The sequence below is a fragment of the Ovis canadensis genome, chromosome 2 (genome assembly GCF_042477335.2).
Source record: "Ovis canadensis isolate MfBH-ARS-UI-01 breed Bighorn chromosome 2, ARS-UI_OviCan_v2, whole genome shotgun sequence".
Taxonomy (NCBI): Eukaryota; Metazoa; Chordata; class Mammalia; order Artiodactyla; family Bovidae; genus Ovis; species Ovis canadensis.
In genome coordinates, this window is record NC_091246.1 from 84,174,700 (window position 1) to 84,191,867 (window position 17,168).

The 17,168-nt window shown below is 38.4% G+C and overlaps 1 protein-coding gene across 2 annotated transcripts in view; it reads right to left on the reverse strand.

The window, feature by feature from the left end:
- Positions 1-2,869: 2,869 nt before the first annotated feature.
- TTC39B (tetratricopeptide repeat domain 39B) overlaps positions 2,870-17,168 on the reverse strand; it is a 147,541-nt gene continuing 133,242 nt past the window's right edge. For both annotated transcript variants that reach the window (XM_069576606.1, XM_069576607.1), the window contains 3 exons: positions 10,452-10,569; positions 7,704-7,820; positions 2,870-4,568 (listed from right to left, as the gene is read on the reverse strand). In XM_069576606.1, coding sequence (XP_069432707.1) covers positions 4,478-4,568; positions 7,704-7,820; positions 10,452-10,569 — 326 coding nt within the window. In that variant the 3' untranslated portion in view covers positions 2,870-4,477. The remainder of the gene's footprint in view (positions 4,569-7,703; positions 7,821-10,451; positions 10,570-17,168) is intronic.

Genomic DNA, 17,168 nt, shown 5'->3' on the forward strand with positions numbered 1-17,168 from the left:
AAATCTTTAAAGGAGAATATTGGCCTAGCTGAGTCAATGATGAAACACTAATAATCTAAGGAGATTGAAGTGGTCACCCAAATCTTCAGAATAATGTTAATCCTAGAAAATATTTTAATCATATAATCTAACATCTTAATAGTGAGAGTCTCTTCATCTACAAACTAAGAGTTTGTGCTGTTACATTTCAAAAAGTAAGGAATGTCTATAAAGTCAGATTAAGCTAATAATCCTAAAAATTAAATCTCTCAGTCTAGTATATAAGGAACTGAGGAAGGGAGAGAATAATAATGTCAAACAGGCCAATGATTGATGACCATCTGCAGAAGAAATATAATGAAAGAAAAGTTTATGGGAACTTAAATAGAAAAAGCAAACCTCACAGATACATATTTGAACCACGACAGGTGATTTAAGGTGATCACAGTAGGCAGCAGGTATAAGTCAGAACCCCAGGAAGCATGACAGGGGAAGGCATGTAAGAATGAATGCTCCTTGACTCTCAGCATCACTCCAACATGTGCCAAGTACCAAGTGCTCTATGGCGACATGTGGCCAGTGGCTGCCATAACTGGGCAGAGCAGGACTGAAGGAGAAACAAGAGTGTTGAGAGGCTGGGGTGGATACATTTTCTGAGATCCATTCCATGGCCTATGAATCACAAAATCTTAGGGCATCAGAACAGTCACTGGAGTCTTCATTAGATTATTTTAACTAAATGTATTTGAATTTCTGATTTACAAATATGGATTAAGAAAAAACACAAATACAAAAAATATTAATGAAGAATTAATCAGAATAATGACATAAATTTTTTCAGTTGACTATAAAGATCTTTTTGAAAATATTTTTAAAGTTCAAGCGAAGAAAAATCTCTATTCAGAAACATCAACAGACTCGGTTTAAAGAATGGATGAGAAGTGAAATCATAATGAGAATTAACAGCAGCAGTTATTAGTGCCTATCACAATGCCTCTAAAAGTAGCTTCAAAAGAGAAAACACTTTTCTTTGAAAGGCGGTAACTTTCTTCTTTTACACAATCCCACTGATTTGAATCTGAACAAAGACTCACAGTGACCTCAAAGCTCAAACCATAAGCTTCCAGGTCAGGTAGGAATGATCGTCACATAGCTCTGCTAAACTCACTCCTTTGCAAAAGAGATGGTTATACTCTTCTATTGTTTCAATGATTAATAATCTTCGACACTGATTAATCTGGAATTCACCCACAGCTTCTACTCACTTGTAGTAGAGACAAAGAATCAATGAACCTCCTTTTCCTATATAACTTGAGACCTTATATCCAAAAGAAGCAAAGAAACATTAAAACATATGTTCATATAAGAGCTGATACAGTTGATCTTCCATTGTCAAGCAGAATTGTTATGCTTTGTCATGTCATACCATTGTCATGCTTTCCTTGTCACCAAAATTATAAAGGCTAATCTATTTAAGTCTTAAGTTTGTTAGTTGCTGAGTCATGTCTGACTCTTTGGGACCCCATGGACTATAGCCCCCCAGGTTCCTCTGTCCATGGAATTCTCTAGGCAAGGATATTGGAGTGGGTAGCCATTCCCTTCCCCAAGGTATCTTAAGTTTACATAAAGCCAATCGCTGGCTTTTCATTTTAAAAAAACAAAAAAAATTTAAGGCAATTATACCAAGAATTACACAAATTGCACCAACTGTCAGACACATTGGCAGCCCAACCTCCTTACAAATGCCCCTTAAAACAGCAGATAAAACATTGTCACTTCAGGACTCATTCTTCACAGAACACCCTGAGTCACAAAATAACTCCATAAATGCAGTATTAGCAGAGGTCACAAGAAACTAGTACTGCCATGGTATCTTGAACATGGCAGGAAACAGATGAATATTTGTAGCATTAATGATACTACAACATTTAAAAATCCATTGGATAGGTTAGCAGACAGGAAATAAAAATACAAATATAATAAGAACAAATAACAAAGGAAAAATCTTAATGGGAGATATGAATTCTTTATATTTGTTCTGATAATGTTGAGTTAAAACAAAAATAACCTCCATTAACTTAAACCATTTCCATTTTACATTAGAAACAGCATTTTTTTTTTACTTACTTTTGCTCTGACTCACAGCTTCTCACAAAAGCAATGAGCTTTTTTCTTTTTTTTTAATTAAAAAAAAAAAAATAATGCTACCAAAGCTCTTCTAAGGAATTTGGAAACTTTTTTCCCAAGTAATATTTAAAGAAATTGTTAAACAGATTTTCCACTACTAATTGTAATGGCAGTTAATTTATTTCCTCTTTTGTCTGGTCCTCACATAAAGTTTCATAATTCATATTAATAGCATGTGAGGAAATCTACCACCTATATTATCTGAAAGGGTGGTACTCCAACTAGAGTTGAATTCATTTTCCATTGGAAATACATCCTCGGTATTGGCCAAGAATTAGTACCGTGAAGAAAATAAGATCAAATACCTGCTGGATGCAGGCTCTTAGGCGTGCGTGCATGTGTGCGAAGACATTTCTGTCATGTCCAATTCTTTGCGACCCTACGGACTGTAGCCCGCTAAGCTCCTCTATCCATGGGGTTCTCCGGCCAAGAAATACTGGGGTGGGTTGCCAAGCCCTCCTCCAGGGATCTTCCCAACCCACAGATCGAACCCACGCCTCTTATGTCTCCTGCATTGGCAGGTGGGTTCTTTCCCACTAGCGCCACCTGGGAAGCCCACAGGCTCTTACAATAGGAAATAAACATCAAGGCGCAAATTCACAATGTGAGCTCAGGTCAGTGCTAAACACTGAATAAATTCAAACTTGTTTGAATCTTCACGCTTCTTTCCTTTTACATCAGAGACCACAGACTCAGCCAATACTTTAGTTTTGATACTGTAATCTGTACATAAAAAATCATAACTATTACAACAACTCATATTCACACAGCCTTTCAATTTACAAAAAAAGCTATCACGCACGTTATTCCATTGAGCCCTCACAAACACCAGGCTCTGTGTTGCTATCTCCATTGGGGAAACTGAGTCTTAGAAAGGGTTGATGACTTGCTCCATGTTGAGGAACTATTAACTAACAGAGCAGGGCTCCTGACTGCCAGTCAGGTGCTGTTTTTGTTCACCTGTGGAGGCTTCCGGGACCAGGTATTCTTCATAACAAAAATAAGACAATATCCTGATTCATCGATTCATAAATCATGTTTTGCCGCTCTGTATGCAGTCTTGCCCTGAGCCACTGCATATACATATGGGAGAGCTGGGGTGGAGGTGCAGGGGTGGAGGCAGTGGTGATCGTAAAATAAAACGCACACTAAGTGGGAATGGTTTGCATTAAACATTTTAACATTGGTTGCTGAAATAAATACCTAAGACACTGACCTACAATTATAAAGCTGAAAGAGACCTTGGAAGTCGTCTGTTCTTTTTCCATTTCACAGATGAGGAAAATACGGTGACAGAGAGAGCCCAAAACTCCCTAAGGGTCACCCTGGTAACTGCTGATGGCAGAGCCAGCACCATACAGAGTCAGGCTCTCTTCCACTCTATGCCCTGATTGTGTCTGCAAATTAAAGGACTAAGCACAGTCCAGATATTTACAAGGAAACATCACAGTGCTAGAAAGATTAGAAAACTAGACCTTACACACCAACATTATGAGTGTAAAAATTATTGATATCATTTAAAGCAGCAGGAACTCTATAAGAAAAATAATCAATGTATATTTTTTAGCTCTCATGGATAAGGTTGAGAATAATCTAAAATATAAATTTTCCCTTTAGATACACAGAGTTTTTTGAGTTTTGTTATAATAATGATAGACTTAAGTACATTCAAAAACAGGATAGTCTCTCAAAAATGTCACCACCTTTAACTTATATGAAGAATAAAAAATAATAACATCTCATCTTTTCTAGATACAGGTCTTTCAACCAATTACCTACGTTACCTGTCCTGTACACACCCATTACTTGTCTTTTTCAGGAGTTTTCTGAAAATGATTAAGCTATTTTTGAATGTAAGTTTTTCTTATTTTCTTTCTGAAACGTAAATTCTAGGCAACAAACTATCTCTGAAGTTTAACTCTCCAACAAATCTAAATATGGCTCAGGTTATAAGCCATTTACTACTTACATGATATTTCCACATTTAAAAAAATAAATAATCTATTTAGACTTTATTGTACCTGTGAGTCTTTAAAAGACTTCTTCACTCTCCAATTAAATTAATTTTAAATTCCTTTTGAAGATGCAAAATATAAGAGTTTTCAAGATATTACTGACCATCATTCCATAGAGAAAAAAAAACACTTAAGTAGGCCAAGAATAAACCACACAAATTATAGAAAATATTGACAGTAAAATTAGTTTTCTGTCTCTCATTCGCAAGATCATTTTTCCACTTTAATACGAGGCCTAATCTATATCTATAGACGCCGGTACAAACTGAGAGAAAATTCCATCCTTCATGTTCTGATCAATCTGAAGACGATTTTTTCCAGAGGTGAAGAGCTGCCTGAATTCTGAAGTGTAGTCTGGATTCCAGCGAATAATCTTTGTAGTTATTTCTAAAGACAGATAACAATAAAATTTTAATGTCAAAATTCCTTTATAAACCAGGGCACCACCACCCTCCTCCCCTTCCTCTCACCTTCATTCTTTATTTACTCTCAAACATCACTAAGCATAACAGTGGATTTTGTTAAAATGCAGATTCTGTTCCTGGGAGGAGAGGGGGATGACAATATACTGTATTTCTAGAAGTTTCCAGGTGGTAGTCTAAAAATCCTACTTTGAATAGCAAGGTTTATACTTCTCTCAAACAGCAAGAAGGTTATGCCGAGGGCTTAAAAAATTTTGTGAACTATTTTTAAATAGCTGACCTCCTTTTCTAAACTGGAAATTTTAGGCAACCTCGTATAAACAAGGTAAATAGGGTCATTCACCCCCTCAAAAAAAAAATCTAAGTTAAACATACACACACACTCATGAAACAACAGTGACAACAGAGATAGCAGGATTATTTGGTAACAACAAAATTACTTACTCCAGTTCTCACAGGCAAATATCAATGGTTTGGCCAATAATTATTACGTGACAATGTCAGGAGGGGAATTAGAAATCCACAGATTACTTTACAACTTCACTTATATCATCCGTGTTGACTTCTCTTTGCTAGAACTGTTCAGACTCAGAAAAATGGAGTGGCTTGGATCTTGGGCTCTACTTTCACACACACCACCTTGGCCCATGGGAGAGCTCTATCTTTCTCTGCAGTGGCATTCACTTCTTTCTACAGCCCTTTATGTTGTACAGGTCTAAGGGCTACTTACTGGTAACCTTGCTAAGGATTATTACTAATGAGCTAAGCCAACATCTTCCTAGAATTTACTGAAGGACGTAATTGAGTATTTCCCTAATTAACTTCGGCAGCTTTGCAAAGCTCCTACTGCACAAGGAGAACCGCAGATAATCAACAGTCTTGAAATTATTGGGAAGTTTGTCTATGTTGGCATCACTAGCACTGTCTTGAGTTAGTGTTGACTTTTTGATCACTGCTGGTCTTGCTTTTTCTCAGTGAATTACTGGTCTTTTATTTTCATTGCTATATATTTGCCTTATATATTACTTGAAAGTAAAAGTTGCTCAGTCTTGTCCAACTCTCTGCAACCCCATGGACTGTAGCCTGCCAGGCTCCTCTGTCCATGGAATTTTCCAGGCCAGAATCCTGGAGTGGGTAGCCATTTCCTTCTCCAGGAGATCTTCTGAACCCAGGTATCAAACCCCAGACTCCCGCATTGCATGTGGATTCTTTACCATTTGATAACACTAAATATGTCCACATGATAAATACTTGGAAACAGTACTTTTAGTCCCAAATTTTCCAATGGCTAGATTTGAAGATACATGAACGTTAGCTGAAATGGCAGTCATACTCACTCTCAAGAAACTAACTTTAAAGGTGACTTTCTCATATCTCTAGCTTAATAAAATAAAAAAGTGGAATGGCTGACTCCCCTTTCTCACTTCACTGATGATCTTCATGCTGCCAAATTCAGCAGCCACTTCTCTGGTCTCCCCTTGCTTGACCTCTTGGCAACCATCTTCATAACTTCCCATCTTTCATAAAATGTTTCTTCTTTTGAAACATTTTGTTCACTTGGCTCTCGAGGATGTCATCCTAACTCATGGCCACTTCTTAATCTTACTATTTAATCTCTAAAATAACTGCATAGCTCAAGGCTCTGTGCTGGATCTCCTTCTCTAGCTATACAGCTTTCCCCAGATGACCCCACCACAGCTTTAAATATCACTGTCTCTGTCCTGCTGCTAAGTCACTTCAGTTGTGTCCGACTCTGTGCGACCCCATAGACAGCAGCCCACCATGCTCTCCCATCCCTGGGATTCTCCAGGCAAGAACACTGGAGTGTCCTGGTGACATTCAAATATCTACAACTGGCCTTGACTTTTACACTGAACTACATGCTCATATAAATGACTGTCAACTCACCATCTCCACATGAATACCTATAGGCACCTCAAAATAACACAGTCCAAACAGAAATATGTTTTTTTTCCTCTCTTCAACCATGCCCCTCTAAGTAGTCCCCATTTCAGTAAAGCATCATTATCAACCTAGTATCTTGACACCTTCCCCCTCCTATCCCCAGCCAGGAATGCTCCTCATCCAGTCTTCTGGTGACAGATCTTCTCAGGACTGGCTTTAATTACGCTAATCTCAACTACATAGCACCTCCTCAAGGAAACCTTTCAGAATCAACTCAATCTAAAGTTAACACCCAGGTACCTAGTATCACATCATAAATCTCAACGAAGCAAAAATCATTGCTATTTTTCTTATCTGTGTATTTACCAATACCCCACAATTTAGAAAGCAGAAACATTGCCTGTTGATGCACAGTTATTTGTCTAGAACCTTCTCTAGTGTCTGGCACATAATAGGTACTCAGTGAATACTTGCTAAATTTAAGGAAATGAACAAACCAATGAGTTATTAAGCTAGGTATGGCCTAGAGCTATTATGGCATTCTTTCTCCACTGCAAGTAGTGTTCAAAGCAAGCAGACCACAGGGTTTGTGTCCCCAATAAATGAACCATGATCACAGGAAATCTGAGCGCCATTGTCCACCAGGATTGATAAAGTGCTATGAAATTGCCACAATAGCCAGAAAGAAGAAAGAGTCAGGAAGATTGAACGGGCTTCTTCAAATCAGAGGCTTTTTAATGAAATGAGAGAGATGGTGGAATATACCAAAAGTCAGCAAACTATAACCAAAATTATGACCAACTCTGGACACACCCGTTTATTTACATATTGTTGTCTATGGCCACTTTCAATGCAATGGAGACCCTCTACTGAAAAGCCAAAAGTGTTAACTGCCCCTTTACAGAAAAAGCTTTCTCACCCCTGACACAGAAGAGAATAGGTTAGAAATCTGTCCTGTAGGTTCCCCCAAATCACAACATTTGTAAACAGTCATAGGGTCAGGCATTTAGAAGCTTGAAAATTGCACAATTCCAGCAAAAGCCACAAGTAGAAATTAGGCATAAATTAGCAAAGGTAATAGAATGAATAATTTTTTACTAATGTGTTCATTTGTAAGTATATCAAGTTATTGCTGTTGTAAAAATAGTATTGCTATTCCTGACTCCATAGCAATCAAGCTGCCATTATCACTTACCTTGCAGTTTCTAGGACCTTTATGGCCTTGTCAATTTCTCCTTGGTTTTTATACAAAAATGCCAATTCAAACAGAGTAAATGGCACTAGGTAGTGGTCATACTTCAGTAGCTTTTCACTAAAAGAGTGAATGAAAAGTAATTAAATCTAAACAGAAGGAGGAACATATCATTCTTTTTCAACATACATATTTTTCCCATTCTTATCAAAATAGGTACAGCACTAAGTCTATTACTAGAGGAAAGCTGTCATTATACAGTTAAAGAATATAATAAACCATGGCAATAAACAGTATGCTTTTAATATATATATATATACATATATTTTGGGGGGCTCACTGTATGGCATACAGGATCTTAGTTCCCCAATCAGGGATTGAACTCATGCCCTCTGCAGTGGAAGCACAAAGTCCTAACCACTGGAACACCAGGGATTTCCTCTATTACGCTTTTATTTTACTCCTTAGTCTAAATCCAGCACTGAACATTGTTTCCTGCCTTTCACATAGACAAAAACATGCAGATTTTTGAAGATTATCCTAGAAAGGACAAGACCATGAACATGTTCAGAAATGACTCCATTTAGAAAATGACTCCACTTATTTTTCACTAAAGTTTAACTCTCTTTATATTGTTTGTCTTATAATGCTTCAAAATGTCAAGAAAGAAGGGGCCAACACTTCTGTTTACAGCAGTATTATGAAAATTATCTGACTTCCCAACATCTAGAAGCGCTGAAACAAATAAGAGCAACACCCTTTTAAAAGGAGAGCTCAGCTCACAAGAACATAAGGAAGACTCTGAAACTGAAAACAAAACCAGAACTCTAATTGTATCGATGATGCCAAAGCACTCCTGGGTCCGTTTCAGCCAAGGCTTCGTGTCTCTCTGTCCACACAAGAGGTGAGACCTTGGGCCCACATAATACGTACAGCAGGGGCTGAGACCACTACAGAAAGCTGGGGCCCAGCTCCATCAGAGGAAGGGTAGAAGACGAAAACCCACTCATGCACAGGAGGAAGGCAAGGGCAGTTGGCTCTGTGGCCTATACTCTGTGTTCTCAATTGCTTCAGTCGTGTCTGACTCTCTGCAACCCTATGGACTATAGCCCATCAGGCTCCTCCACTCATGGGATTCTTCAGGCAAGAACACTGGAGTGGGTTGCCGTGCCCTCCCCCAGGGGATCTTTCCGACCCAGGGATCAAACCCACGTCTCTTATGTCTTCTGCCCTGGCAGGTGGGTTCTTAACCACTAGCGCCATCTAGGAAGACTGGCCTATTCTCTAGGTAGCAAGAAAAAGCAAATCCCTTAAGAAATTAATAATCAATGGGCCTGTCCTCATCCGGGATTTGCAATTCAAATTTATGTGGCCTAAATGATCCAAGAAGCTCTAAGCAACAAAATTAACATGAACGTGGCCCAGGGTGAGAAAAGCCTTTGGGGCATCTGGCAGAAATAAAAGCACAGTGCTTAGAAAGAGACTCTTCCTCAGTCCTAGCCTCACTGGAGTCTCAAGATAAAACTCATCGAAGTTGAGTTCACAATCCAAAACTATAAGACACACCAGCAAACTATCCACTATGAGATTCAAAAGACACAACAAATAGCCCAAATAAGTCATCCTTTTGATCCTAATAAAAGTGTCAATAAAAGGGAGCTCAGTGGATACTTCTTTAATATATTTACTAAAGACAGCATATTATTAATTTGAGAAATAGACATTGAGTCTTTCCTCTTCTTTTAAGGACAGCAGTCCTCCTACATTCTCAGAAAATATGGTCAGAATAAGAGGATCAGTAGTTATAGATGGGAAAGCACATGATATCAAACAGAAGACATCAAGCAGAAGTCTGCGGCTGTGACTTATTTGGTATACAGAATGGTTTCCAAAAAATTGAGCCAAGGTTTAAAAATCAGAAGATGTTACATAAAATTCAGATTCCAGGCTTTCAATGATAAGTTGTAGGGATTATTACTAGTGGGCCCACACTGTCAAGAATAATAATCAATTTGAGTTCAGGAGTGGCGGTACTCGTTAGAGAGACCACACGATCGCCCTGATCTGCAGTGCCTACTAATCCACATTCCCACCATCACTCAGAAAGGTTACTTGTCTGGCCCCTATAGATAACTGCATCTGTGACTCCAGATGCAGAGAAGAGGGCCAGGCAACAGAACCTTGACTTAACTCTCTAATTAGCAAAGGGGCAGGACCTCATCATCAGTGCTACTGAGGGGATAATACTCATTCATCCTAGAAAAATGCCCCTTGCCAAAAGAGAAGTTGTTATAGCATTTATCACAGTTGTTCTTTCCTGCCAAATTATCATTACGATGATGGTTAGTCTGTTTATTCAACTCTGAAACCCTAGGACTCAGGATCACAGTTTCTGGCACATAGTGGGTACTCAAATATTGGTAGAATAAATGAATGACAGACAAATGCACAGATCAAAAAAAGTATCAGATGTTCAGTACGTTACTGCCAGAATTTAGACAGACACCTGTCAGCTTGGCTGTAAATAGAGCTTTCGTGAGTCACCTCTAAACACCACGTGGAAAAGCATAAAGCCATGTTCACTTAGGTTATCATTTCTTTCTCAAAGAATAAAGAAAACATTACTGGATTCTCTTTCTGACAACACCAAGTGAAAAAAGGTTAGCAACAGAGATAAAAGCATCACTTTCTCACGGTGATTCCCCAGAAACTGCAATTTGCACTCAAGCTGGTTTCATTGTCTGCTTTTACCTTTGGACAATATGATTGAAGCACAATTCTGCTTGCAAGGGCCGCTGTAAGTTCTTCAGGCAGCATCCTTTTAGCAGTTTCACTAGGCAGTCGTCATCTACAGAGTAGTCGCTGGAGTCTTAAAGCAAAACACATACAGTTTACTCACAAAAACAAAAAATATCCTACTTAAGAGGCAGCACTAACAGCTGTTAGGTTTCAGAAGGATCATTTAAAAATTTAAAAATATGTATGTTTAGCATTTTTATGCCTCACTAAATTCAATGAAAATACTTCAAATGAAAAGAATATCAAGTTTAATACTTCAACACACCATTTGATTAAGGGGTTCATTCTTGCCTTTTTTCACTTTATCACTCTCGCCACTCAAAAAAATTTTTTTAGGTGCTCGCCTCTGAGTTAAGTGACCTTAGGTAAAAGTAAGTTTGAACTGTAAATAAAGTAACAGCTTTATTAATTTAATGAAAGGAAAAGCAGGGAGGAGCAAGCAGGAGGCCTCTTCCTGTGGCTCCGGCCCCTAACTGGGCTGGCTTCATGTGGAAGAGGGTAATGCTTCCATGTGGAGAAGCAGATGGCCTTCTCCCTATTAAAAATCCAGGAAGGAGAACACCCTCCCCAGATCATTGTTTACAGCTTACCAGTTCTCCCAGGTTAGGTGCTTTGGGGGATGAAATTATGTCATAAAATTAGACAAAATGATCCTGAAATACATGTAAAGCACCTAGAATCCCCACAAACTTCTAACTGCATGAGGCTAATATAGAGGATCTTCTTTCAAGACATTTTTCCTTTTGAAAATGACTCTACCTTCTATAGCCCAAGGCTAATACATATTAACAGAAGGAACCATATCGTATATGACATCTGTCTGACAAAGGTGGCTATTTCACATCTATACCGCTTTTGAATTTGGGTTTTTCTTTTCTGCAAGTTAAGTAGAAATAAGTCATTCCAAGACAGACTGATAATTTATACATTTCAGGCTGTGAGAACACAGGTGGGAAGGGACAAAAAAACAAATGATACGGCTTTGAGAGTCCTTCATACTGAAATACTCTTGCTTTCAGTACAAATATCAGAAATCACCATGAACACATGCTGGTGTTTTAATCAGTAAACAGTTTGTCTATAGGAGGTTAAGGATGCTACTTAACCAAGTCAAAGAAGGTTGCTTTATTTCTAGGTGCTGAAGATAGCTGATAATCACCTCTCACTTCCAAGATCTGACAAGTTATTCACTATGAAAATCACAAATATCAATACCACATTACCTTCCCTATTAAAGACCATCCCCCCTCCCCCCAAAAAACAATCTATGTATGCTTCTAATCAACAAACCAGATTGGGGCTACATTTAGGATCTGCGGCTGATTGAATCAGTGAATGAGCAATCTGTGGATACAGAGGGCAGAGTATGGAACTTGAGCATCCAAAGACTGTGGTATCCACAGTGAGTCTTGGAATCAATTCCACGTGGAAAATAAGGGGTAACCGTATACAAAGGTGTTACTCCGTGGTGGTATGTATTAGTCTATACTACAAAGGATGGACATTTAAACATTAGAATTTATTCTATTGAACTAAAACCCTCATCTTTGTAGGAAAACAGATGCAAGCTAGCCTACTCCTTTGGAGGAAAAAATAGCCTACAAATGTTTTCACTTAAAAAAAAAAAGGTTTTTCTTTACCTCCCATTTCTCACATATACACTTACTTTAAAACATATTCATTTTTTCATCTAATTTGCAAATATGTGGCATTTAATCACAAATAATCCCCTTAATGACAGGGACAATGTTTTCTCTACTATCACAATGCTATACCTGGTATGAAAAATGAGTGTTCAAAGGAACAAATTAATGAAAAGTGGCCAAATTAGTTCCACAAAAATAAATACCAGTAAATTTGTTCAAAAGCCTTAATAGATTTTACTGAATTGCAATTTTCTGAAACCGATTTTTTGAAGTAAAGTTAAATTTTAAAATGATGTGGCTTTACATTGAGTTTCCACTCAAATCAAAGTAAATATTTTTCCTGTTGAAATTATTCTATATAAAAAATTGTTTAAAAAAAATCTTACACCCATTAGCATGCCTACTACCAAAAAACAAACAAAACAGATTAAAAAAAAAAAAAGGAAAGAAAATTACTAGCATTGTCAAGGATGTAGAGAAATTGAAACCTGTGTGTATTGTTGGTGGGAATACAAAAAGGTGCAGCCACTAGAGAAAACAGTATGTCAGTTCCTAAAAAAATTAAAACTAGAAATGTTACATGATCCAGCAAATCCACCTTGAGGCATATATCTAAAAGAACTGAAAGCAGCATCTGAATGAAATATTTGCATATGCATGTTCATAGAAGTATTGTTCACAGTCAAAAGTGGAAGCAACCCAAATATACATTGATGGATGAATAGATAAACACAATTTGGTATAAACACGCAACAGAGTATTATGCAGCCTTAAACATGAAGGAAATTCTGACACATGCTGCAACATGGACATACCTGGAGGATATTAGGATAAGGGAAATAAGGCATCACAAGAAGAAAAAGACTGTACGATTCCACCTATATAGAGTCTCTAGAGTGTCAAATTCACAGTAATAAAGAGTAAAATGGTGATTGCCAGCCACTGTGAAGAGCGGGAAATGGGGAGCTACTGTTTAAGGGGTACGAAAAAGTTCTCAAAACTGCCTGCACAACTGGACCATACAGTTTAAAAATGGTTAATATGGCAAATTTTATAGTATGTGCATTTTCCTACAATTAAAAATGTAGAAGATAATATAAAAATGTAAAGAGGTTCATTTATCTATAATAGATAAAAACTTTATATAAAATTTTATATCTAAATTATAATTTAGATATAAAATTATAAAATCTATAATAATATAATAGATCTAAAATTTTTAAATCTATAATATAATAACTATATATTAATAGTTAATTAATAGATGCTTAATTAACTAATTGGGTTAATTAATAGGCACTTACTCCTTGGAAGAAAAGTTATGACCAACCTAGACAGCATGTTTAAAAGCAGAGACATTACGTTGCCAACAAAGGTCCGTCTAGTCAAGCCTATGGTTTTTCCAGTAGTCATGTATGGATGTGAGAGTCGGACTATAAAGAAAGCTGAGCACCAAAGAATTGATGCTTTTGAACTGTGGTGTTGGAGAAGACTCTTGAGAGTCCCTTGGACTGCAAGGAGATCCAGCCAGTCCATCCTAAGGGAGATCAGTCCTGTGTGTTCATTGGAAGGACTGCTGTTGAAGCTGAAACGCCAATATTTTGGCCACCTGATACGAAGAACTCACTCATTTGAAAAGACCCTGATGCTGGGAAAGATTGAGGGCAAGAGGAGAAGGGGATGACAGAGGATGAGATGGCTGGATGGCATCACTGACTCAATGGACATGAGTTTGAGTAAACTTCGGAAGTTGGTGATGGAGAGGAAGGCCTGGCATGCTGCAGTCCATGGGGTTGCAAAGAGTTGGACATGACTGAGTGACTGCACTATTGATGGGAATCTAAAGTTAGAATAATTTCAAATATGGAAAGCAGCCTAAATGCCCAATACTGAAAGAGTTGGTTAAATAATGATATATTATCTCCCTGGAATGCCAGGAAGCTCTTGAAATTACAAGGGTTACCTAGAAAGAATTAAAACATTTATGATAAACTACCATATGATCCAAATTTGCTGGCATATTGAGTGCAGCACTTTCACAGCATCATCTTTCAGGATTTGAAATAGCTCAACTGGAATTCCATCACCTCCACTAGCTTTGTTCATAGTGATGCTTTCTAAGGCCCACTTGATTTCACATTCCAAGATGTCTGGCTCTAGATTAGTGATCACATCATCATGATTATCTGGGTCATGAAGATCCTTTTTGTACAGTTTTTCCGTGTATTCTTGTCACCTCTTCTTAATATCTTCTGCTTCTGTTAGAACCATACCATTTCTGTCCTTTACTGAGCCCATCTTTGCATGAAATGTTCCTTTGGTATCCCTAATTTTCTTAAAGGGATCTCTAGTCTTTCCCATTCTGCCACAGGACTGGAAAAGGTCAGTTTTCATTCCAATTCCAAAAAAAGGTAATGCAAAAGAATGCTCAAACTACCGCACAATTGCACTCATCTCACATGCTAGTAAAGTAATGCTCAAAATTCTCTAAGCCAGGCTTCAGCAATACGTGAACCATGAACTTCCAGATGTTCAAGCTGGTTTTAGAAAAGGCAGAAGAACCAGAGATCAAATTGCCAACATCCGCTGGATCATGGAAAAAGCAAGAGAGTTCCAGAAAAACATCTATTTCTGCTTTATTGATTATGCCAAAGCCTTTGACTGTGTGGATCACAATAAACTATGGAAAATTCTGAAAGAGATGGGAATACCAGACCACCTGACCGGCCTCTTGAGAAATCTGTATGCAGGTCAGGAAGCAACAGTCAGAACTGGACATGGAACAACAGACTGGTTCCAAAGAGGAAAAGGAGTACATCAAGGCTGTATATTGTCACCCTGCTTATTTAACTTATATGCAGAGTACATCATGAGAAACGCTGGACTGGAAGAAACACAAGCTGGAATCAAGATTGCTGGGAGAAATATCAATAACCTCAGATATGCAGATGACACCACCCTTATGGCAGAAAGTGAAGAGGAGCTAAAAATCCTCTTAATGAAAGTGAAAGAGGAGAGCGAAAAAGTTGGCTTAAAGCTCAACATTCAGAAAACGAAGATCATGGCATCCAGTCCCATCACTTCATGGGAAATAGATGGGGAAACAGTGGAAACAGTGTCAGACTTTATTTTTGGGGGCTCCAAAATCACTGCAGATGGTGACTGCAGCCATGAAATTAAAAGACACTTACTCCTTGAAAGGAAAGTTATGACCAACCTAGATAGTATATTCAAAAGCAGAGACATTACTTTGCCGACTAAGGTTCGTCTAGTCAAGGCTATGGTTTTCCCTGTGGTCATGTATGGATGTGAGAGTTGGACTGTGAAGAAGGCTGAGCACCGAAGAATTGATGCTTTTGAGCTGTGGTGCTGGAGAAGACTCTTGAGAGTCCCCTGGACTGCAAGGAGATCCAACCAGTCCATTCTGAAGGAGATCAACCCTGGGATTTCTTTGGAAGGAATGATGCTAAAGCTGAAACTCCAGTACTTTGGCCACCTCATGCGAAGAGTTGACTTATTGGAAAAGACTCTGATGCTGGGAGGGATTGGGGGCAGGAGGAGAAGGGGAAGACCGAGGATGAGATGGCTAGATGGCATCACGGACTTGATGGATGTGAGTCTGAGTGAACTCTGGGAGATGGTGATGGACAGGGAGGCCTGGCGTGCTGCGATTCATGGGGTCGCAGAGAGTCAGACAGGACTGAGCAACTGAACTGAACTGAACTGAACCATATGATCCAGTAACCCCACCTCTGCATATTTATCTGAAGAAAAATACTATCTCAAAAAGATATATGCATGCTCATGTTCACTGAATTATTTACAACAGACAAGCATGGAAAAGATCTAAGTATCCATCAATGGATGAATGGATAAAGGAAATGTGAAATACATGTCTGTGTGTGTGTAAAATGGAACATTCAGCCATGAAAAAGAATCAAATTGTTCCATCTGCAACAACATGAAGGACCTTGAAGGTACTAATGCTAAGTGAACCAAAGTCAGACGAACATCCTATGTTCTCACTTCTAAGTGAAACCTAAATAAATAAAAGCACATAGATATAGGGAATAGACAGGTTGTCAGGGGCAAGAGCTTCGGAGTAGGAGGAATATGTGAAGAGGTCAGAAAGTACAAACTCCCAGGTATAAGGCAAAGGAGAAAAGGAAAGATATATACATCTGGAGGCAGCATTCCAAAGAATAACAAGGAGAGCTAAGAAAGTCTTCTTCAGTGATCAATGTAACAATAGAATGGGAAAGGCTAAAGATCTCTTCAAGAAAATTAGAGATACCAAGGGAACATTTCATGCAAAGATGGGCATAATAAAGGACAGAATGGTATGGACCTGACAGAAGAAGATATTAAGAAGAGCTGGCAAGAATACATAGAAGAATTGTACAAAAAAATCTTCATGACCTAGATAACCATGATGGTGTGATCACTCAGCTAGAGCCAGACATCCTGAAATGCGAAGTGGCCTTAGGAAGCATCACTACAAACAAAGCTAGTGGAGGTGATGGAATCCCAGTTGAGCTATTTCAAATCCTAAAAGATGAGGCTGTGAAAGTGCTGCACTCAATATGCCAGCAAATTTGGAAGACTCAGCAGTGGCCACAGGACTGGGAAAGGTCAGTTTTCATACCAATCCCAAAGAAAGGCAATGCCAAAGAGTGTTCAAATTACTGCACAGCTGCACTCATCTCACACACTAGCAAAGTAATGCTTAAAATCTTCCAAGCCAGGCTTCAATCGTACATGAACCATTAATTTCCAGATGTTAAAGCTGGATTTAGAAAAGGCAAAGGAACCAGAGATCAAATGCCAACATCCATTGGATCATCGAAAAAGCAAGAGAGTTCCAGAAAAACATCTACTTCTGCTTTATTGACTATGCCAAAGCCTTTGACTGTGTGGATCACAACAAATTACCTGCCTCTTGAGAAATCTGTATGGAGGTCAAGAAGCAACGGAAAAGGCAATGGGAACCCACTCCAGGGCTCTTGCCTGGAAAATCCCATGG